This window comes from Oncorhynchus clarkii, chromosome 1 (assembly GCF_045791955.1).
Source record: "Oncorhynchus clarkii lewisi isolate Uvic-CL-2024 chromosome 1, UVic_Ocla_1.0, whole genome shotgun sequence".
NCBI lineage: Eukaryota > Metazoa > Chordata > Actinopteri > Salmoniformes > Salmonidae > Oncorhynchus > Oncorhynchus clarkii.
In genome coordinates, this window is record NC_092147.1 from 68,929,438 (window position 1) to 68,954,440 (window position 25,003).

Sequence of the window (25,003 nt, forward strand, 5' to 3'; positions counted from 1 at the left end):
CAATACATAGTTTCAGGCTTTTATTTTTGAAAAATGAGCCTGAACGTCAACATTGCGTCAGTGGTCAGCTGAAGTCTCTCAAGAGTGTTTTGTGCGTAAAGGACAAATGCGGTCATTGTTTCTCTTTCCTACTAAGAAGCCACCTGTCCCGGTTGATATATTATTGAATAGATATTTGAAAAACACCTTGAGGATTGATTATAAAAAACGTTTGCCATGTTTCTGTCGATATTATGGATCTAATTTGGAATATTTTTCGGCGTTGTCGTGACCGCAGTTTCCGGTGGATTTCTCAACCAAACGTGAAGTACAAACGGAGGTGTTTCGGCTATAAAAATAATCTTTATGGGACAAAATGAACATTTGCTGTCTAACTGGGAGTCTCGTGAGTGAAAACATCCAAAGCTCATCAAAGGTAAACAATTTAATTTGATTGCTTTTCTGATTTTCGTGACCAAGCTGCCTGCTGCTAGCTAGGCATAATGCTATGCTAGGCTACTGATAAACTTACACAAATGCTTGTCTTGTTTTGGCTGTAAAGCATAATTTCAAAATCTGAGATGACAGGGTGATTAACAAAAGGCTGAGCTGTGTTTCAATATATTTCACTTGTGATTTCATGAATATGAATATTTTCTAGTAATATTTTTTGTCTGTTGCGTTATGCTAATTAGTGTCAGTTGATGACAATTCTCCCGGATCCGGGAGAGGGAGTTCCAAGACTGGCTAAGTACTGTATGTCATATCTCATTTCGAAAGATAAATATTGACATACTCCTAGCGCAAAATATTATAATCTGCTACATGACAGAGTTAATCAGTGGGTGATGAGCATTTAGATGCTCAGTCTGCCCTATTGCTCAGCTCACAAATTACATCAAGTACTATTTCAGAAGGTCCGGTCATACAAATTTCCAAGGTGGCAAATGTCCCGATGGATAATGTAATTTATCGCCATAGTAACAACCCCCCACTTCGCAAACCATGTGACCCGGTACTGTTCACATCCCTCTTGTTGGCGGAGAGAAAATGTTGCAGTTTTAAAGCTATTTGTTTTGCTGTTTTTAAGCAAATTTCCTGCAATTCTATGCATTCTCCATGTCGTATTTGTGTTTATATGATACCAGTGGTCAAAGCCCGACCGAGTAAGGAGAAATCATTCATTCATTCATACAACACACACACACACACCAGGGCCACTCAGCTCAGAAAAGTCACCTCAGACAGCTCCATCTATATCAGATATTCATTTAGAAATGAAAATGAATGTGTTCATGCAATAATTGTTAGTGCATTGAATCATATCGAACCAAATCGCATTGATTCGTTCCACTAATCAAATCGCACCGTATCGTTTCAAACTAAAAATATTGTTCCTGTATCACACATATGTCAGAGTCAAGGCCCGCGGGCCACATCCGGCCCGCAAGAAGGTTTTTTACGGCCCCTGGGATGATCTTGATTTATTATTAGAACCGGCCCGCAGCAAGCCGGCAGCCCGCAGATCTTTTACACGCACCAATACTACATTTCCCACAATGCAAAGGTGACGCACCGAGCAGTAGGCTGCTTCATTTCAATATTTATTGGCACAGCAGTCGTCAGCATCACAGTAAAATTAACTTTCAGATACCCATCAAAAATGGCAAAACGGAAGGTGGATACTGAGAACCGGGGGTTTCAAACAAGGTGGGAGTCGGAGTATATGTTCACGAAGGTAGCTGGAAAACCTGTGTGTCTTCTGTGTGGAGAAAGTGTGGCGGTACTGAAAGAGTATAATCTGAGACGACATTATGAAACGAAACACGCGGACACACACGCGGACGCAACTGTCAAGGCCAGTTTTATTTTGGCAGAAGAGATCGCTAAATCAGCCCGGCCATTTACGGAGGGGGATTTCATCAAAAACTGCATGATTAAAGTTTGTGACGAAGTTTGCCCAGAAAAAAGGCAACTCTTTTTAAATGTGAGTCTGAGCAGAAACACCATTGCCGAGAGAGTAGACCAGTTGTCCATCAATCTAAAAGAGCAGCTTGTGAAAAAGGGAAAAGATTTTATTGCATATTCCTTGGCTGTGGATGAGAGCACCGACATTTCTGACATTGCCCAGTTGTCAATTTTCATCCGCGGAGTGGACTCCAACCTAAGCGTGACAGAGGAGTTTTTGGCTTTACGTCCTATGCATGGCACAACTACGGGGCATGATTTGTATGAAGAGGTGTCAAGATGTGTAAATGAGATGGAGCTGCCTTGGGAAAAACTCGTGGGTTTGACAACCGACGGAGCACCTGCGATGTGTGGACACAGGAGCGGACTGGTGGCGAAGATACGGGAAAAGATGCAAGAGGAAAACGCGACAGGTGAGCTGACAGCTTATCATTGTATCATACACCAGGAAGCGTTGTGCGGTAAAGCCTTGAAAATGGAGCATGTAATGAGCATCATCACGCGCACAGTTAACTTTATCAGAGCCAAAGGTTTGAATCACCGCCAGTTCAAGGCATTTCTGACGGAGTTAGAAACGGAGCATGGTGATTTGCCTTATCACACAGAGGTGCGATGGCTAAGCCAGGGAAAGGTGCTTCAAAGATGTTTCGAGCTTCGTGAGGAGATTTGTCTGTTCTTGGACAGCAAAGGGAAAGACACAACACAACTCCGAGACGAAATGTTTCTGTGTGAAATGGCTTTTCTGTGTGACATTACGAGTCATCTGAATGCAATAAACTTGCAGCTGCAGGGTCGGGATCGTGTCATCTCTGATATGTACAGTACAGTGAAGGCATTTAAAACCAAACTGACTCTGTGGGAGACGCAGATGCGGAAAGAAAATTTGAGCCACTTTCCCAGCTGCCAGACCATGAAAGAGAAGCTCTCTACCAGTGCGTTCCCGAGCACACAGTTGGCTGATAAAATAGGTATGCTTGCCGCTGACTTTCGACGCCGATTTGCTGACTTTGAAGCACAAAAAAGCAGGTTGGAACTGCTCGGTAACCCATTTGCTGTTGACGTGGAAAGCTCACCACCAAACCTCCAAATGGAGTTGATTGACCTCCAATGCAATGATGCACTGAGGGCAAAATATGCGGCAGTGGGTGCTGCGGAGTTCGCCCGTTTCCTCCCCGGCACAATGCCCCAGCTGCGCATCCAGGCTGCTCAAACGTTGTCTATGTTTGGCAGCACATACCTGTGTGAACAACTGTTTTCTTTGATGAACCTGAACAAAACATCACACAGAAGTCGACTTACTGCTGAACACCTCCACTCAATTCTGAGGATTTCTTCAGCTCAGAGCCTTACCCCGAACATTGATGAACTTGTGGAAAAGATGGGACACCACCAAGTATCACCCTCAACCTCAAACAAGTGAACATTACTGTGCAATCACATATTTAGAGTTTTTACTCAGTTCAAGTTTAAAAGTTAAAATTTAATATTTGTTTTCACTGCATGTTACTTCTCCTTAAACAAAGTGTTGTTTTTGATTAATAGATTTTTGCACTTTATTTTTTTGTATTTCAATCCAATTATATTTTAAAAATATTTCAGTTGAGTGGATGATAGAAAATTGCTATTATTGTTTTTTCTTTGAAGTAAATTTAGCCCACTTTTGCTAAAATAGAAAATATAGTCTACTGATGGTGCCTTGAATACCGGTTTCTTTCATTTAATGTTCATGTTATGGGGATATTTATATAAAGGAAATTTGTCTTTTGTGTCTGTTGAAAATTAAAGATTACTGACAGAGCCATAAGAAAATATTGCTTTATTTATCTGATCATATTGTAATATATTTGTTAGGTTTTCAGTAGGTTCAATTAGGTTCACTAGACTATATGCGTCATTTAAAAATTTTTCAATGAACATTCGAACAGTCCGGCCCTCGTCTTGTAGCTGATTTTTTTATTTGGCCCTCCGTCCATTTGACTTTGACACCCCTGCTGTATCATATCGGAGCCCATGTACACTACCAATCTAATGTTTGGAAACACCGATATATTCAAGGGTTTTTCTTTATTTTTTACTATTTTCTACATTGTAGAATACTAGTGAAGACATCAAAACTATGAAATAACACATATGGAATCATGTAGTAACCAAAAAAGTGTTAAACAAATCAAAATATATTTAACATTTGAGATTCTTCAAAGTAGCCACCCTTTGCCTTGATGACAGCTTTGCACAATACACTTTTGGTCCTTTAAAAAAACCTACAGTATGTAAAATATCGAGTTATATAGTTTGGAAAATAAACATGTGATTCTGGGTGACAACATAAGGCTGTTTGTTTCCAACATTAGGACTGTTTTCCTCAGGAAATAGAATCTGCCTCATGTTTTGTTCCCTTGCCACGATACCTCTGAGTATAACGATACTGGTATCATACAGTAGTTCCACAGAACCATGTCCTAACAATGCTAAATATGTGCAAATAGGGACTTTCCTTATGCATACACCTAATGATATCTCTTGAATCCCAATAATCACCCAGCACACAAGATGCCTGGGAGAGGAAGGTCTATTAAGGACAGACTGAGAGAGAAAACAGGACAGAAGACTGGGAAAAGGCCTTTGCCATTCAGGCGTGAGAGAGAAGCCCCAGAAATATACATCCACACATAAGTGGTTAGTGACACACACACGCGCGCGCGCGCGCGCACACACACACACACACACACACACACACACACACACACACACACACACACACACACACACACACACACACACACACACACACACACACACACACACACACACACACACACCTCCCCCCCACTGCTGCCATCCAGTGAAAACACACTCTTGCTCCCCACTAATTGGCCTGTGTTTATGCCCCACAAAATAAGAAGGGGAATGGGCTGTATGAGGGGGCATTATGGTTATGTTATGATATTTCATCCCACATCTACCCTGATCCAAACCCTGCACCCACATACTCTCTCTTAAACACACACACACAGGGCTTGGTGTCATAAAAAATTCACAGTGTCTCTTTCGCTCTCTCTCTCTCTCTCTCTCTCTCTCTCTCTCTCTCTCTCTCTCTCTCTCTCTCTCTCTCTCCCTGTCTCTCTCTCTCTCTTTCCCTCCTCCCAATCTCTCTCGCTCCCTCCCTCTTTCTCTTGCTCTCTCCCCATCTCTCTCTCTCTCGATCTCTCTCTCTTCCTCTCCCTCAGTGTCCTCCTCTCCCAGATCAACTCCCGTATCGTGGCCCAGGCAGGCGTGTTATCAGGGCATTGGAAGGCTTCCTCTGCGCTGCTTGCTGGAGGTCGATTGGCGGAGGCCTGATAAACGTGGCAGTACTGCCCTGGTGAATTTTTAATAGGACAAACTGAATTTTTTATGACACCAAGTGTGTGTGTGTGTGTGTGTGTGTGTGTGTGTGTGTGTGTGTGTGTGTGTGTGTGTGTGTGTGTGTGTGTGTGTGTGTGTGTTTAAGAAAGTGTGTGGATGAGATGTTACTGACTGTCAAAAGCCTTAATATGACAGACCACATTCAATATACGCCCAGTCCTACTGGCCTGGGCAGCTCAGCCTCAGAAACATACAATGAGATAATCTTACAGACATGAGAGTTTATGGCCTGAAATAGTGCATTATGCAAAAGATGCACTGTGTATTAAACCAACCAATATGTACTTATGTAAAAAAAAGTGTTGTATAAAGGGGTGTGTGTGAGAGGGTTGACATCCAGCACCTCAGCTGACACTTAAAACACTCATCGGCTGGGCCGCATTTCACATGGTTTGGATTAAGAGTTGAAGTATTGACATTTGACAGCAGCTCTGGTAGACTGTCGCAATCAAATAGCCTGGAAGAGGACAGCTGAGGGAGAGGTATACTGTTGCTACCTCGCAGTCCAACCTACAGTAGATGCACACGCACGTGCGCGCACACACACACACGCACACACACACACACACACACACACACACACACACACACACACACACACACACACACACACACACACACACACACACACACACACACACACACACACACACACACACACACACACACACACACACACACACACACACACACACACACACACACACACACACTGTCAGCTAATAGCAGCAGCCTAAGCTTGTTTGTCTTCTCTAGATTGTTCCGTCTTTCTCCCTAGTTAATCTTATGCATAAATAAAGTGTTGCTGGCAGTGGAGGCTCTGCCCCATGTCTAGATGGATGGTAGATCTGAGGGAAATTATTACAACTTCTGTTTCTGTAAAACACATTGGCATGTCCAGGGCCTTCAGCTCTGATTAAAGGGATATTGTGACAATTTATCTACTTTCCCAGTGTCAGATGAACTCATGGATACTATTTCTATGTCTCTGCGTGCAGTTTGAGGGAGGTTGACGGTAGTATCACAAGCAATTGCTAACTAGCGTTAGTGGAAGGACTGGAAGAATCTGGGATCAGCTAGAGTTAGCGCAATCAGCTAGCTGATCCCATAGGCTTCCAGTATTTGCATGAATGCTAGTTAACAATGGATCGCAAAACTTCCTTAAACTTCCTTCAAACTGCACACAGAGACATAAGAATGGGGCAGTGGGCGTGAGGAGCTGTAGGGAGATAAGCGCGGCAAGGGGATCTGGCTTAACTTGGCCCTCCTCTCTTCTCCTTTATTCAGCTCAATAGGACTGGAGCGTTCCTCTCATTCCGTGCTATTCAACGTGATGAACAGTTTCAAGAACCCAGTTGCCAGGTTACTTGACGGGATCTCTGCCAGACGCAGCTGAAACACAGCAGATCTAATTACCAGTTGTTTTTTTAAAGGCAATTTTAAAGAAATTCTTTGTTTACTGGCTTATCCGTTGAGACCGTTGCAGAGGGGAAAGTGGGGCCTATTGTAATTCAGCTGGCATCCCCAGAGGACAGCACAATCTCACACCCAGACCTGGCCTCTGTAATTCTCATAATAATCAAACAACCTCCACTCCCTCTCCATCGCCATAGCTAAAGCCCTCTCAAGTCATGGCAGGGAGGCCATTATCTGCAACAGTGTGGCCACTGTTGAGAAACTATTAAGACTTTTAGTTGAAGACTGCTTGGTTTAATAGGTCAATACCCAATCAGCACAGCTACAGTAAGACTGTGCTTAAGGAAGATTTCTTCTTGGAGTCATTTACTGGCAGCCGGGCTTGACGCAAGCAAGGGCTTCGACAACAATGCCCCCGAAAAATGTATGACGCAAACATGGAATTGCAGTGTAATTACAGTCTAACAAGCATGGCGTAGTTATTTGGAGTTTCAGTAACCTTAGTCATTGCAATTTATGCACTAATGCGCGCAGTAACATAGACAGAACGGCCCAAAAAAAATCGAATGAACATCTCCATCACAATGTCAGGAGCAAACAAGAGATGGGCCCACTCGATACCCAAACGCACAAGTATTAGTAGTGTCCCGAAATAGATCCATAGCTTTTTGTCTCTGCTGCTGTAGCAGTGGCAGATTGGCCACGTCTGAGTATCTCCATGCGGTCCTCCTGGCCAAGGCTTGATTAGAGCAGATGTGACAGTCTCCTCCGGCCAAGAGGACGTGTTTTTCTGCCTGGACCCCATGTCTCTGATCAGGAGATCTCACAAGGTGGAAAGGGGGAGACATTGTGAGAGGCGTAACGTAAACTGAAATTCACCAAAATTGCATAAGGACATGAATTTACAGTCAACCCTTAATTATGGATTCAATTATCCCGTTCCTTGACTAAATCGTTTTGTGATAAGAAGTGAAGCCTCTTAAAGGTCACTTATTAATTTATGTATGGTCCAGATTTCTGTGAAGAAAACGTGAGCAGCAAAGAGTAGAATTGTGACTTCAGCTATGACTAAACAGCACAAAGGTGCTCCAGATGCTTCTAAAAGGCCTCTGGCAGTCTACATTCACATACACACTTGGTTTCTGAGGGCAGGAGTAGAGCATAAACAAATGCACCACACACAGACACAATGGCTGAGCTACTGTGTCGCGGGTAGGCAGGCACAGCAACAATATGTCCCGCTGGACAGGAACATCATGAGATGAATGCTTCTGTTTATCTCATTGAACAAGGAGCTCCCAAAAATATGCTGCACTTGCCTACACTATGCAACTTGGCACACACCCTTTGACAAGTTTATGTATGTAATGTTAACCTAAAATGCAATTGTATTATGTTGCTTGAACTAGATATTTAATGGATCAAGAGCTTTCATGTGCACATGGGTAATTGAATAAACTAACAATGAGAAAACTACCTCCAGTGTCGATCTCCTATTGGACTATATCTGATTAGTCAAAACAATGCCACAGGCATCAATGCACTCAACATAGTAAGTGGTGTAATATTTCCCCTTTGTCTTACCTCTTGCTGAGAGTTTTTTCGTGTTGATAATTTTAGCAGCAAATTCCTGGCCGTTGGACTTTTTAACGCATCGCCGGACAACGGAGAAGGCGCCCCTGTAGTGAAACAAATTAATAAACAAAACAGCTATATGAGCTCAAGTCACAACTCTCACTACCGCAAACAAAATACAACCCACCAAAATCAGTACTGTGTCTAGTTCAATCCATCTCTGAGTAATAAAGAAAATGGTAGAAGGTCAAATTAGTGTTACAATTGACCCCACTCTCCCCTACATGTTTTAAATGAGAAACGGTGCAATATGAATAGGTTACAACTAATCAACTAATAGCCCATCAATGTGGTACACAGGTGCAAAAAGGCTAAACAAAGCAGTGCATGATGATAACTGTTGTTTGGCATGTGATAATAAAATGATGTATCATGTGATAGAGAGCAATAGTAATGGCGTATTTTTGTAGGCACTCACTCCATCATGGCTCATTGGCCAAAGCCTATGGAGAAACGAATGGGGTTTCGTAGTTTTTTGGGGGATAAACACTGAAAATAAGGTCTGTGGTAAACACAGGTTTGGGAGATTTTATACGTTTTGTTCTGATATAATTTTAATCAGCTGTCACTTTTTGTGAATTTTGAAGCAATTATGTAATCAAAACAGTCATGTTAAGTGACTAATAATATCTCATAGTACAAAATGTATAAGACCTCCTAAGCCTGTGTTAACCTCAGACTTTATTTTAATTGTTTATCACAAAACCCAATTCATTTCCCCCATAGGAAGGGCTGAACGAACCAGAGGTAACACATTTCCGGTTTATTATGACACATTCTTATTTACAGTGACGGCCTACCCCGGCCAAACCCTAACCCGGATGATGCTGGACAATTATGTGCTGCCCTATGGGACTTCCAATCACGGCCAGTTGTGATACAGCCTGGAATCAAACCAGGGTCTGTAGTGACACCTCGAACACTGAGATGCAGTGCCTTAGACCGCTGCGCCACTCGGGAGCCCTCACTCGCTCCTTGTGCGTGAAAGTCAGCTCAGAGCAAATTGTAATGAGGAAGGGCTGAGTCATAAGCCTACACATGAACTACTGTGCAAAGAAACGTGAGCTATCTGAGATTATAAACTGGGTGGTTCCAGCCCTGAATGCTGACTGACAACAGTGATACCGCGGGTATGACAAAACATGTATTTTTACTGCTCTAATTACGTTGGTAACCAGTTTAGCAAATCAAATCAAACCAAATTAAATTTGATTGGTCACATACACGTGTTTAGCAGATGTTATAGTGCATGTAGCGAAAGGCAGAGAACATACATTAGCCGTGGTATATTGGCCATATACCACAACCCCTCGTGCCTTGTGGCTTAAATAAACCAAAGCATGAGAAAATAACGAAAAGTCTACTGTAGGCTATCTGAATTGTGTAGTAAGCCTATCATAGGTCTGTCTATATTATGATGTCATCATGCATACTTGAAACCGGAAAAAATGCTTATAGGTGGTTGGACGTACACCATTGCCACTGCTAACTGCAAAAAAATAACGCAGACGGGTTACACAGTATTTGTCTACTTGGTGGTTTGTGTGTGTAGCAATTATTTGTTACAATGCACAGAATGAAACACAGTGGATACATTTTCGATGTGGATGACATAGTTATAGCTGTATATCGTTACACAAGTGGAGCAGCATTCCTTCCTGCGTGGCTCACTACCAATTACAAAATAATCCTGAAAAGTGAAATTATAATAAATAGATACGAGGAGAGGGTTCGGGGGTCTTTAAAATGATTTATACGAGAAAGTCCTGCCTTCAAATAAATCAACACTATATATATAATCCGCTACATATCTATAAACACAGCCACGGTAAATTCGGTACAAATCGCATGCATGCTCAAGCCATTCGGTACTAGCTCAAATATATTATAATAAAATGTTGTTCGACTATAAAACTGGCTTAATTAACGACCCGGGGGGGGGGGGGGGGGGTGCCCTGTTTTTGACAACCTGTCTTGTCAACAGTGGACTAGACATGCACAATGATAGTCTACAAAGCAGTACAGGAAAAGGTTAAATAGGACTATATAGTGTTAATGTAGCTTACTTTCCGAGCTCCTCGTACAGCTGATATTCGTCTGTAAATCTGGTCGAGGTTACAATTGTAGCCATGTTGTGCAGGATGGTATCGCCTCTCGTTTCGGTGACTGCCTCGCTCAGGATTCGGGGGGAGATCTCGTAAACTCAAAGGGAGATACTAAAAAACTAAGATGTCTAAACGGGATCCTTGGGAGGACTCTGAACTCTGACGTCACCCAATTTAAGTTGACATTTAAAACGGTTAAGGTAGGGGTTAAGGTTAAGTTTAGAGGTAGGTAAGGGTTATGGTCAAGATGAGAGTAAGGGTATGGGGTAAAGTCAGGGTTAGGGTTCAGGGCTTAGGGAAGGGACGTCCCAAGGATCTAAATTAGCATTAACCAGGGGAGAAGGCGGAGGAGAGCGATAGTAGCAGAGACGGAAGAGGAAGCGAGACACCCCACTCCCTCATTTTTTCTGGTTAAATTACCTTCAACTACACTACACAGAACAGCCAGCTGCTGTCGCGCTTGGTGTCTTTGGGAACAGAGAACTGACAATATTTTTCAATGGTAAACGGCTTGAGTGAACTGTCTTCATTTATCCACCATCTTTGGTAGTAGCCCTGGTGCTGATGGCTGTGGTAGAGGAAAAAGGCTAGCAACGCGAGATCCCTGGTCTCGAGCGCTACTGATCTAGGATCAGCTTCCTTTGCATAAATCCTTTAGGTATTATAAAGTTAAACTGACCCCAGATCATCTCAAATGGACGGCATTATCCTACAAGGGAAGGCAAGAGGTAAAGTGAAAAGATATGGGAGCCCAAAATGAGTGATCACATTAAATTACAATCTAAATGTAAGTGTTGCAGATTTCCCATATTTGTCAGTATATGCATTTGAACTGTAAATCTACTGTAAAGATAGGCCTGTGCCTACTATTAAGATATTTCTCTGGAAAATCATAGTATGAAGTGACTAGGCCTTCCAGTAGGCCTTGACTGATTTTTGTTGATGTTGTAGGTTGAAATGGATCTATCAGGAGTAACACTGACATGCCCTGCATTGAAATTGATTTGATCACAATCAAACACATCTTGCAAAAGCACGCATATAATGTTGCTGGAGGGAATGACACCCTTTTTACGGGTTCCTGCCCAATTGTACTATTTTGTGTATTTATTTGCGCTGATCTTAATTTTTTTGTACATGATGTTTCCACCATTGTTTCCTATGACCGAAAATAGCTTTTGGACATCAGAACAGCTATCCCTAACCTCCATTTGGACGAGGACTTCTACTTCAATGAGTCAGAGGCAAAATACATATTGATTATTGCAACCAGGCCCAAATCCCCGACACTCGAAGAAGGAGATGACGCTATAGAGTCCGGGGTGCGGGATACCTGATGAGACTATGTTGGAGAGTGGATAAATCGCCTCTACCCTCTGTTCTATTGGAAAACTTGCAGTCACGGGAGAATAAACTGGATGAGCTCTGTTTGAGACTACCTTATCAAAATGCTCTGAAGAACTGTAATATCCTATGTTTCTCAGAGTCGTGACTGAACAAGGACATGGTAAATATAAATCTAGCTGGTTTTTCTATACATCGGCTGGACAGAACGACTGCGTCGGAGAAGCTCAGATGAGGTGGTGTGTGTCTCTTTGTTAAAAATAACTGGGGCATGATCTCTAATATAAGGAAGTCTCGAGGTTCTTCTCACCTGAGTTAGAATACCTCATGATAAGCTGTAGACCACACTATTTACCAAGAGAGTTTTCATCTATATTTTTTGTAGCGGTCCATTTACCACCACAAACCGATGCTGGCACTAAGACATCACTCAACATGCTATATAGGGCTATAAGCAAACAAGAAAATGCTCACCCAGAGGCGGTGCTCCTAGTGTCTGGTGAATTTAATGCTTGAAAACTGCAATCCTTTTACACAATTTTTTACCAGCATGTCACCTGTGCAATTAGAGGCAAAAAAACTCTAGATCCCCTTTACTCCACACACAGAGATGCATACAGAGCTCGACCTCACCCTCCATTTGGAAAATCTGAATATAACTCTATCCTCCTGATTCCTGCATAAAAACAAAAGCTCAATCAGGAAGTACCAGTGACTCGCTCAATACGGAAGTGGTCCACTGAAGTGGATGCTAAGTTACAGGACTGTTTCACTAGCATAGACTGGAATATGTTCCGGGATTCATCCGATGGCATTGAAGAGTTTACCACATCAGTCACCAGCTTCATTAATAAGTGCATCAACAACAATGTCCCTACAGTGACTGTACGTACATATCGCAGGACGTTTCCATGTGTTTGAAACCATTCCATTCACTCAATTCCTGCCATTATTATGAGCCATCCTCCCCTCAGCAGCCTCCTGTGGTACATATCCCAACCAGAAGCCATGGATTACAGGCAACATCTGCACTGAGCTAAAGGCTTAGAGTTGCCTCTTTCAATGAGCAGGACACTAATCCGGACGCTTATAAGACATCCCGCTACGCCCTTCGACGAACTATCAAACAGGCAAAGTGTCAATAAAGGACCAACGACTGTCAATGTCAATGACTCCAACACCATCATTTTGCAGACAACACAAGGCTGGTAGGTCTGATCACTGACGACAATGAGGCAGCCAACAGGGAGGAGGTCAGAGATCTGGAAGTGTTGTGCCAGGACGACAACCTCTCCCTCAATGTCAACAAGACAAAGGAGCTGATCGTGGACTACGCTGATCGTGGACTAGATTTGTCATGGGCCCTCAGATCCTCAAAAATGTCTACAGCTGCACCATTGAGAGCATTTTGACTAGCTACTTGGTATGGCACTGCTTGGCATCTGACCGCAAGGCGCCACAGAGGGTAGTGCGTACGGCCCAGTACATCACTGGGGCCGAGCTCCCTGCCATCCAGAACCTCGATACCAAGAGGTGTCAGAGGAAGACCCTAAACATTTTCAAAGATTCCAGCCATCGAAGTCATAGACTGATGCACCAAGTCTGGAACCAACAGGACCCTGAATAGCTTCTACCCTCAAGCTATAAGACCGCTAAATAGTTAGTTAAATAATTAACCAATAGCTACCAGGGATATCTGCATTGACCCTTTTTGCAATAATCTCTTTTGACTCCTTACCTACACTGCTGTTACTGTTTGTTATTTATCCTGTTGCCTAGTCACTTTATCTCTACCTATATGTAGATATCTACCTCAACAACTTTGTACCCCTGCACATCAACTTGGAACTGGTACCCCGCGCATATAGCCAAGGTATCGTTACTCATTGTGTATTTCCATGTTTTGTGTTGTTGGGAAGGCCCCTTAAGTAAGCATTTCGCTGTTAATCTACACCTGTTGTTTACGAAGCATGTGACAAATACAGTTAGATTCAATTCGAGCAAATTCATGCCTGCCCTGTCTCTCAGAACGTCTGATTCCCAGGCCACTCTAAGGCTCAACCTTCCTTTCAGATCGCAACGCTGCCTTTGCATGTCACCTTCACACCCAACCACACATTTCCTCCTGTCCTGCACCATGTTCCTACTGATGGCCTTTCAGCATCTTCCTCTGTTTGCCCTGGCTATACTGTAAGCTGTGGGATGGAGCTCCTCTACCATCTCCTGACATACGTGTGTAGAGCACAGCCGATAAGTAGAGAATGGGCAAGGATTCAAAAGCTGAGAGCATGGTCTTCATCATCAGCATGCCCTCCCTGTGTCCAGCTGCCACCGGCCTCCCCCAGCTTCCATATTCACCCAAGGGATATGTGACTCCCATCTCTCCAGGAGTCTGGAAGAGCTGCCTACTGTAGCATTCATTATCTGTGCTACTGTCTCCATCATAACGCGTCCATAAACCAGAGAGCTGCTGCTGTGAAAGAGAAATCTGTGTCTTGTCCCTCTGGGGTTATAGGTTGAGCAAATTGAAAAAAATGAATGGTTGTTTTTGTCTTAGCGTAGTATTAAAAGTTGCACTATGCAGAAATCGCTCCACCATTTCCTGGTTACTAAAACTCTAATAGTTTGCCTAATTTCAGATTTTGTGACAAAATAAGATAGTATAGTGTAGAGAATCATTGTACCATCTAAACCCCTGTGAAAAATATTTTGCATAACCAAAAATATTGTTGTTTCAGCTGGTTGAAGCTGGTGTACAAAACCGAAAGTAAAAGAAGCAAAAACAAAACTTAAGAATGGGAAGCAAATAAATAATGCACATAGAACATATCTACCAGGTCTTAGACTAGCTTTCAAGTAGAATGATAGCTCTATAACTCACATTTCTATGTGAATTTGGTAGGGTTGCCCAAAAAGTTACTGTAGGTTGTTGGAGCATCATTTTTAAAAGACTGAATTGAATTATGCCTGTTATGTAATATAATGCTCGTTGTAAAGGTTTATCTTAGCTTTAATGATTTTATTATGAAGAGTGTTAATAGGACTTGTTCACAGCATGTCTGTGCACACATGCATGCAACTGTAGAGAGAGAGAGAGAGAGAGAGACAGACAGACAGACAGACAGAATGCTCTGCAAGTGTTTTTGTTTACAGCTGTGCTTCTGTTCAACAATGTCTGTTCAGAGAAATTACAGTGCATTATGGAGGTATTCAGACCCCTTGACTTTTTCCAGATTTTGGTACATTACAGCCTTATTCTAAAATTGATTTTCCCCTCCATCTACACACAATACCCCATAATGACAAAGCAAAAACAGGTTTTTCAAAAATTTTTCACATTTATATAAAATACAAAACAGAAATATCACATTTACGTACAGTGCCAGTCATAAGTTTGGATACACCTTCTCATTCAAGGGGTTTTCTTTATTTTTTAAAAACGTTTACATTGTAGAATAATAGTGAACACATCAAAACTATGAAATAACACATATGGAATTATGTAGTAACAAAAAAGTTTTAAACAAATCAAAATATGTTTTATATTTGAGATTCTTCAAAGTAGCCACCCATTTCCTTGATGACAGCTTTGCACACTCTTGGCATTCTCTCAACCAGGTTCATGAGGTAGTCACCTGGAATGCATTTAAATTAACAGGTGTGCTTTGTTAAAAGTTAATTTGTGAAATTTCTTTCCTTCTTAATGCATTTGAGCAGTCAGTTGTGTTGTGACAAGGTATCGGTGGTATACAGAAGATAGCCCTATTTGGTAAAAGACCAAGTCCATATGATTTTTTTTTGGTTTCTACATAATTTCATGTGTGTTTGTTAATAGTTTTGGTGTCTTCACTATTATTTTACAATGTGGAAAATAGTAAAAAATTAAGAAAAAACCTTGAAAGAGTAGATGTGTCCAAACTTTTGAATGGTACTGTAAGTATTCAGACCCTTTAATCAGTGCTTTGTTGAAGCACCTTTGGCAGCGATTATAGCCTCATGTCTTCTTGTTTATGACGCTACAAGCTTGGCACACCTGTATTTGGGGATTTACTCCCATTCTTTTCTGCAGATCCTCTCAACCTCTGTCAGATTGGATGGGGAGCTTCACTGCACAAATATTTTCAGGTCTCTCCAGAGATGTTCGATCTGGTTCAAGTCCGGATTCTGGCTGGGCACCTCAAGGACATTCAGAGACTTGTCCCAAAACCACTCCTGCATTGTCTTGGCTGTGTGCTTTGGGTCGTTGTCCTGTTGGAAGGAAAACCTTTGCCCCAGTCTGAGGTCCTGAGCACTCTGGAGTAGGTTTTCGTCAAGGATCTCGCTGTACTTTGCTCATCTTTCCCTCGATCCTGACTAGTCTCCCAGTCCCTGCTGCTGAAAAACATTCCCACAGCATGATGCTGCCACCACCATGCTTCACCGTAGGGATGGTGCCAGGTTTCCTCCAGACATGTGTCAGAATGTGTGCGTACTGGTAGCGAAGTCAGGTGCAGGAGAGCAGAGATTTGTGAACAGGCGCACACTCTATTTAGGCAAAAGTGCAAAATGCGCAAAACAGTCACAAGAATTATGTTTAACAATAAACATCATGAAAAATAACACAGAAAAAACTATCCAGTCTGGCGCGTCAACAATACACACGTAACACAAACAATCTTACACAAAGACATGATGGGGAACAGAGGAATAAATACATGCAGATTGATTGGGGAATGAAAATCAAATGGATACATGAAAAATGGAGCGGCAATGGCTAGAAAGCCGGCCATGTCGAACGCCGCCCGAACAAGGAGAGGAGTTGACTTCCGTGACAACGTGACGGTTGGCATTCAAACCAAAGAGTTCAATCTTGGTTTCATCAGACCAGAGAATTGTGTTTCTCATGGTTGGAGTCCTTTAGGTGTCTTTTGGCAAACTTCAAGCGGGATGTCATGTGCCTTTAACTGACGAGTGTCTTCCGTCTGGCCACTCTACCATAAAGGCCTGATTGGTGGAGTGCTGCAGAGATGGTTGTCCTTCTGGAAGGTTCTCCCATCTCCACAGAGGAACTCTGGAGTTCTCTCAGAGTGACCATTGGGTTCTTGGTCATCTCCCTTACCCCAGATTGCTCAGTTTGGCCGGGAAGCCAGCTCTAGGAAGAGTCTTGGTGGTTCTAAACTTCTTCCATTTAAGAATGATGGAGGCCACTGTGTTCTTGGGGACCTTCAATGCTGCAGACATTTTGTGGTACCCTTCCCCAGATCTGTGCTTCGACACAATCCTGTTTCGGAGCGCTACGGACAATTCCTTCGACCTCATGGCTTGGTTTTTGCTTTGACATGCACTGTCAACCGTGGGACTGTCACGCCCTGATCTGTTTCACCTGTCTTTGTGATTGTCTCCATCCTCCTCCAGGTGTCGCCCATCTTCCCCATTATCCCCTGTGTATTTATACCGGTGTTCTCTGTTTGTCTGTTGCCAGTTCGTCTTGTTTGTCCAGCTTACCAGTGTTTGTCCTGTCAGTTCCTGTTTTTCCCAGCCTCTCTTTTTCTCACCATCCTGGTTTTGACCCTCGCCTGTCCCGTCTTTGTACCTTCCTGCCTGACCCTGAGCCTGCCTGCCGACTGGTACCCTTGCCCCATCTCTGGATTATTGACCCCTGCCTGCCTTGACCTGTCTCTTGTCTGCCCCTTGGACTATTAAACAATTGTTTATTCAACGTGTCTGCATCTGGTTCTTTCCTTGATTCCTGATTGGGACCTTAGGTGTGTGCCTTTTCAAATCCTGTCTAATCAATTGAATTTACCACACGTGGACTAATCAAGTTGTAGAAACAACTCAAGGATGATCAATGGAAACAGGACGCACCTGAGCTTGATTTCGAGTCTCATGGCAAAGGGTCTGAAGTAAGGTATTTCTGTATTTTTTTATTTTTTTACTTTCCCGAAGGCACTGTATCTTTATTTGTGAGTGTGTGTTAAGCAATGAGTGTTTGTATGTTTTTTGTTGTTGAGAGATATAGTGTTAATATGTGCCTGTTTGTGAGTGCATTTCTCTCACTGACGCAATGCTTTGTTTCTGTACTGGGCATGCCTTTTACAGGCAGGCAGCATTGTGGAGGGAGAGTGCCAGTGATTACAGAGTGTTTGCGGTGAACACAGGAGCTCTGGCTTCTTCTGTAATTACAGGGAGGCAGACTGATATGAAAGCCTAATTAGAGCGGTGCAGAGGTGCCTCAATATTAATTGCAGCATTTTCTGTGATGTTCCTGTCGGACGAGACTTCAGCAGGCGGTGTGCTGGGTTGAGTGGTGGGTGGTAACAGTGGGATGTCAGATCCTGGGAGGAGAGAGGGAGGATGAGAGAGGGAAGAGGAGAGATGGAGGAGGAGAGAGGGAAGAGAAGAGAGGGAGGAGGAGAGAGGGAAGAGGAGAGAGGGAAGAGGAGAGAGGGAGGAGGAGAGAGGGAAGAGGAGAGGGAGGAGGAGAGAGGGAGGAGGAGAGAGGGAAGAGGAGAGAGGGAAGAGGAGAGAGGGAAGAGGAGTGGGGAGGAGGAGAGAGGGAGAAGGAGAGAGGGAGGAGGAGAGAAGGAGGAGGAGAGGGAAGAGGAGAGAGGGAGGAGGAGAGAGGGAGGAGGAGAAAGGGAAGAGGGAGGAGGAGAGAGGGAGGAGGAGAGATGGAAGAGGAGAGGGAGGAGGAGAGAGGGAAAAGGAGAGAGGGAAGAGGAGAGAGGGAAGAGGAGAGAGGGAGGAGGAGAGAGGGAGGAGGAGGAGAGGGAAGAGGAGAGAGGGAAGAGGAGAGAGGGAGGAGGAGAGAGGGAAGAGGAGAGATGGAGGGGGAGTTGCGCTGTTAGCCACTTTCCCCTCTGCCAAAGAAAAGCTGTATGTATCATGGGTGAAGGAATGCATCTGCCTAATATGGAAAAACAGTGTCCGATTCAGTGCCCTTTGACATCTCCTGAATGTAACCCATTTAATTTACCTTCATTTAACTAGGCAAGTCAGTTATTTTCAATGACAGCCTAGGAACAGTGGGTTAACTGCCTTGTTCAGGGGCAGAACAACAGATTTTTACCTCGTCAGCTCAGGGATTTGATCTTGCAATCCTTCGGTTACAAGTCCAATGCGCTAACCACTAGGCTACCTGCCGCCTCATTGCCAATTGCCAATAATATGTGTACTTATTATGTATTCCAGGGCTGGTGTATTGCTGCAAGGGTGGTCATCTCCTAGATGTAAAGCTGTTGTGAAGTGGTAAGTGTTATAACTGGTATACAGTACCTTAGGTGAAGGCATATCAAAAGGTCCCGAGTTCAGACTAGTCCCCCATACGTCCTTCATCCACACCACGTGTACATTTCGCACACACACACACACACACACACACACACACACACACACACACACACACACACACACACACAATTGGGCAGCAGAGCCAAATTTGAGCTGAGTGAGGAAAACCACATCCACACCACGTGTACATTTCGCGCACACACACACACACACACACACACACACACACACACACACACACACACACACACACACACAATTGGGCAGCAGAGCCATATTTGAGCTGAGTGAGGAAAAAGCCTCTCATAACCTGAGACAATAAAGCCCTCCCCTAACTTCCTGTTTTTGTTGCTCTGTCGTCATCATATTACATTGCATTATTTATATGCGTAGCAGACACCTCCAGAGCTTCTACGTTCCACAGCAAACAACTCCGCCACACAGCAGTGGAGAGTGATGCAGTAGTGGAACCATTGAGGTTGAGTGACTCACTCAACAAGAATTATGCCAATTTGGCTGGTGGGTGGCCCCTCCTCTCTTCCTAGGTCATCCTCCAAGGAAGGAGTGAACTTTGAAATGGTGTGTAGAGCACAGCTGATGAGTAGAGGATGGGCAAGGATTCAAGAGATGAGAGCATCGCCTCCCTCATCCAGCCCTATCGACTCTCTCTTTCAGAGGAAAGTAAAAAGGACTGTACTCAATTCTGCACTTCTTTCCAAATGCCTGTTTGTTATCACTCTATCTACACAGAGTAAGGCTGAGCATGACATTGTTATCACCAACGAAAAACAATACATGAAGTATGCTATGCTGTGTCTGAGTCGGTCTGTCTTTCACCACAACGAAAGGATGAGCAAGGCATTATCGGCAATCAGATGGTGAAACCCCAACAGAAGACATGGGGGTATCTGCACAAAGCTGTTCCTTCCCTTTTTCCTCGCAGCTATCGGATATCACTACTGTACCCCCATTGGCTGTCTCTGTGGATTACAACACCATAGGATTCTTCTAATGACCCATTAGAGCAATTCCAAGGGTTAATAGGTGACCCTTGACCAATGGACACTGTCAATGTGTTTCTGCCCATTCATTGTCATCACACAGTTTTAAAGAGTGACTATTTAACTGTGTTTCAGTGTGTTTATATTACAGTATGTATCTACTATCCACACGATCTTCATGTGTACTACACACGACTTCACTCCAGGGCAACAACCCTTTCTTTCCTGTTGACTCAACACGCTAGAGGTATTTGAAGGCCGAGAGCCCAACTCTGAACATATCAGACTGTTTCATCTGCCATTGTCGCTGTGAGCTCATTACAGGTCACTTCCTCCCAGCTGGCCTTCTGGACACTTCAGCGATTTATAGGTTCTGTCAGTTCCTCATTCCTGCAGGACCCACTGTGTCACTTCACAGGAAATAACTCGCTATGTGCCTTTTGACACAGACTGACGGGGCCTCTAAGTGGCTCATCTCATTCCCAGATTCCAATTTCAGTATTTTGGCTGCAAGGATAGTACTATGCATGTATCTACATGGAATGTGTGCACACACACACACACACACACACACAAACACACACACACACACACACACACACACACACACACACACACACACACACATGCACATAAACACATACACACAGAAGCTCAACACAAGTGACAAACCGCCCACACATTCTGTCAAATAGTATTTATAAATGGAAAGCAGCAAAAGGCAGAACACATTTTGGTTAGCATCAAATTATACATAGGCACTTACTGGTATGTTATGACATGTTCATCTTCACAAATGAGGAGAATACAGATAAGACAAGGAATGCTTCAAATGGCCTTGCTGCCCCCCTAGGGAGCCTTCCTCCTTCTCCTCTCCTCCTCCTTGCTGTTTACGTAACTCTGCATATCTGTTCTCATTTCTCACAAACATATTCATCCTCCCTATCACTTGTGAACTGACCTGATCTCTGAATGAAACGAGAAAGATTGAGGAGGAAGAAGACGAGAAGAAGATGACGAAGAGAGAGGAGGAGGAGGATGAAGAAACGTTTCCTACTGCTGTGGGAAAGAGGCAAGGAGCAAGAGAGAAGTAGATGAAATTAGTGAAAGATGGGGAGAGAGGACAAGAGGGAAGGGTGAGACTTGGCTAGAGAGGAGGAGGCAGGGAAGTAGTAGGCAGCTTGGTGCACGCTCCGTCATACTGATGGAAATGAGAAATAAAGAGTGTTTCTCTGTCCTGTGCGTGGGATTGCTGCAGGATTGCTGAACATAGCCTACATTATCTCCAGTACATGAATAATCACACACATTCGTTTCTACACAAATGAATCACAGTCAAGAGATGCAAGCTTCACATCTGATCTGATCTGGCTTCTGTATTGTTGCATGTCCAAACCTGTGTCACCCTGATCCAGTCGGATCCAGTTACATCTGCATTATTTCACAGTCTGGGATTTGCCAGCTGGCATATCACACTTACTTACAGTATGAGCTACATATGTCTGGAACATGGCTTAAATTATAGGTGTACTGTACTGTAACAGCACTGGAGAGCACAACAGCCACAGTATCTCTGGCTTAGCTTATGCTGGCCAGTACCCACTTTAGAATGTTGATGCAGTGAGGTGTTGTTTAGAGTTGGTTTGGGAACAGAGAAGTATTTGATAAGCAGTGTGTAGCCTAGAAGGTCCATTCTATCACCACGTACAAATAACAAAACAACAAATGAAAGAAATATCTCTCTGGGTGTCCGAGTGTCATTCTGATCGTGTCCTTCTGTTCATGGGCAGATGAGACATCAAAACATCACTCTTAACATCAATCTCACAGTTGCACAAAGTCACCCTACTTAGTGGCCAGGGGACAGCCAGTGACTAAGATCCAGTCTCATGTAGGCCGGTCAGTCCTGCCTGTACATCCACGTGCTCATTCCCTCCCTCTGTGGACTAAAAGAAGAGAGAGGACCTCTGCATCCGGGAGCCCACCTTCTTAAAAAGGGCTTTCAGTTTGCACACCTTACAGTGCCTCATTTTACTACTCTTTGCCTTCCCTTTCCCTCCCTCCCCGCTGCCCTCTGGCCCCTCGCTGCCTGGCTCACCCAGCCATGGTGTCCACACCCCCCCATGGAGCTGGGGGTCCGCCATGTGGTCATCAGGGGGGTTTCGGGGCGGCACGGCCGTCTGGTTATACTCGGCCAGCCTGGCCAGCAGTATTTTGACCACCTCAGGCCTTGCATCGGCTAGGTCGGACCTCTCATAAGGGTCAGCGGTGATGTTGAAAAGCCACACAGACTTCCCCCTCTGGTCCTGACGTTTCTCCATGCCCTGCCACTGATGGGGCCCCCCGGGCAGGGTCTGAGGGGGCACCCAGTCCCCATCACCCACATTTCCCGTCAGCAACTTCCAGTCCCCGGCCCGAATTGCCGCCCGCAATGCCGTGTCCCAGATGCCAAAGCCGTTAAGGGCCAGGGTCCTGGAGTCTGCCTCCCCAGGCCGTCGGGATACCGGGTCGATGTTGAACAGGATCTCGGTGCGGGGGCAAGGCAGCCCCTGGCTGATGGCTCCCCACACATTGTGGCCGTCCAGCTGGCCTCTGTCCTTCTCCGGTGCCCCCGCCAGAGACAGCAGGGTTGGGTACCAGTCAGAAACATGGATCAGTGCCTTGCTCACCGTTCCTTTCCTCTTCAGGAGTGGGCTGTGGACGAAACCCACCGCCCGTACTCCCCCCTCCCAGTACGTGCCCTTCCCCCCACGCAGGGGCCAGTTGCAGCCCCCAGAGAGGGGCTGGCCCCCGTTGTCTGAGGAGTAGACCAGGACAGAGTTCTGGTAGAGGCCACGAGTCCTCAGCTCCTGCACCAGCGCCCCCACACCCTCGTCAACACAGCTCACCATGGCTGCGTAGAGTCGTCGCGGGCGGTTGTCCAGGGCACTGTAGCGTTGCAGAAAGTGGTTTGGTGCCTGGAGGGGTGTGTGGACTGCCTGGAGGGCCAGGTACAGGAAGAGGGGCTTCCGGGGGTCATGGGCCCTCAGGATCTTCTTAACCCTGGACAGAAAGAGGAGGCAACCAGGTCTGGGTTACATCTTTATATAACTGAGACATTATGTAAAATACATAGATTCCGTAGTGTCCAAACCTCTGAATCTACAACCTCACAATTCTAATCAAATGCAAATCACTCTAAAAACCTCTTCATTCCATTTCCAACATGAACAATAGTGTTTACTACTAGATAAGCTCCTTCTCAGATGTGTGTAAGACCTGGCCTCACCTCTCTATGTAGAGCGTTGTGGAGTAGTTACCGCTCATCTCCCAGGCTGGTCTCGCCCCATCGTGCAGGTCGAAGCCGCAGGCTTCAGCCTGGTCACAGCTCTGGTAGGAGAAGTGGTCACCGCTACCAGTCAGGGAGCCCAGGAAGCTCTGGAAGCCGCGGCCCGTGGGCAGGCAGCCCGGCCGGCAGAAGCCCAGGTGCCACTTTCCTACCATGTGGGTGCTGTAGCCCGCTTCCTGCAGCCGCTCAGCCAGGGTGGGTGCATCCGGGGGCAGGCACAGCGGCTGGCGTGCCCGGATTATAGAATGCTGGAGGCCTGTGTGAATCTGGTACCTGGAAGAAACGGGAAGTGGAGTGGAGGTCAGGGCGAAGCCAAGATTATGTAATTTCCCAAACCACAAAGGGAAAGATTCCCAGAACCAGTGAGACATCCCTCCCATTTATTGACAGAGATCAACATCACCACCTTCACACATTTGTTCTAAACGCATACCGTACGTGTCTATTCACAACAAAATGCAATGTGTTGACAGATCACTCCTCTATTTAGAAGAAAGGTTATAGGAATGCATAGAAGTGTGAGAGGAATTAGATCATTCCGGATAATACTAGATAGGCCTAATAAGCCAGTGCAGTACTCTTAAGTACATTACTCACCGCCCGGTCATAAGCTGGCTGCGTGAGGGTGAGCAGATCGGCTGGACATAGTAGTTCTCCAGCTTCACCCCTTCTCCAGCCAGCTGGTCCAGGACCGGAGTGTGGATGTCCGAGCCATGGTAGCCCACGTCCCCATAGCCCTGGTCATCCGCCAGGATGAAGATGAGGTGGGGAGGCATGGTGCCTGGGATCCTCCCAGAGCCCGAGTCATCCTGGGTCTGACCCCCTCGCATGCAGCAGAGAAAGCCTAGTACGGCCACTCCGAGCAGGGGGAAGCCCGACTCGACAGCCCCTCTCATAACTATCGTCAGTCTGGAGGATAGTCTCTGTCTGGGATCTACTACTCAGATTTAAAGCAGCCTTGCGGAGCCCTCCCTGCGCTCTGTCTGCACAAACAGTGGGGGTGGTGAATGCAGGAGGCTACCTGTTGAGGCCACTGAGTTGCAGGGGGAGCATAGTGAGTGTACGTACACCAGAAAAAGAATGGATCTTTCTTGCCCCTACCTCTCTGTTGTCTCCCTATTCATCTCCACGTTGCATAAGACGTCCTTGATGTGCTGCAAGTAGGTGAGGGTACTGGATAATGTCGCTGTCTGTGAGATAGTTTGGTGTGTGTCCCTCACACTGCTCTGTCTCTGTCTCTGTCTCAAGTTCTGTCTAGGTTGTGTCTGTCTGGGCTGTGTGTGTGTGTGTGTGTGTGTGTGTGTGTGTGTGTGTGTGTGTGTGTGTGTGTGTGTGTGTGTGTGTGTGTGTGTGTGTGTGTGTGTGTGTGTGTGTGTGTGTGTGTGTGTGTGTGTGTGTGTGTGTGTGTGTGTGTGTGTCTAGTCGTAGGTACATAGGCTTCCCCTTCACAGCAACTTGCCACATTTTTCTACCCCTACAGGCGCCTCCTGGGTCGACTGGGCAGAACTGGGCCACTGGCTGGCACACACACACACGCACACACACACACA

At 45.0% G+C, this 25,003-nt stretch overlaps 2 protein-coding genes across 16 annotated transcripts in view; both read right to left on the reverse strand.

Moving 5' to 3' along the window:
- The window catches only part of LOC139411391 (calcium/calmodulin-dependent protein kinase type II subunit gamma-like), a 116,722-nt gene extending 105,946 nt beyond the window's left edge, over positions 1 to 10,776 (reverse strand). For 14 of the 15 annotated variants that reach the window (XM_071157801.1, XM_071157731.1, XM_071157819.1 and 11 more), the window contains exons 1-2: positions 10,470 to 10,715; positions 8,353 to 8,447 (exon numbers count right to left, since the gene is read on the reverse strand). In XM_071157801.1, coding sequence (XP_071013902.1) covers positions 8,353 to 8,447; positions 10,470 to 10,534 — 160 coding nt within the window. In that variant the 5' untranslated portion in view covers positions 10,535 to 10,715. Of the gene's footprint in view, positions 1 to 8,352; positions 8,448 to 10,469 lie in introns of all 15 variants that reach the window. The other variant, XM_071157739.1, reaches the window with a different exon arrangement.
- Positions 10,777 to 21,013: 10,237 nt separating this feature from the next.
- On the reverse strand, positions 21,014 to 24,349 carry LOC139417126 (arylsulfatase I). Its single transcript, XM_071166374.1, has 3 exons — positions 24,051 to 24,349; positions 23,394 to 23,726; positions 21,014 to 23,167 (listed from the first exon to the last, which is right to left on the reverse strand). The coding sequence occupies exons 1-3, from the start codon at positions 24,347 to 24,349 to the stop codon at positions 22,072 to 22,074; spliced, it is 1,728 nt and encodes a 575-aa protein (XP_071022475.1). The 3' UTR covers positions 21,014 to 22,071.
- Between the last annotated feature and the right edge of the window lie 654 nt (positions 24,350 to 25,003).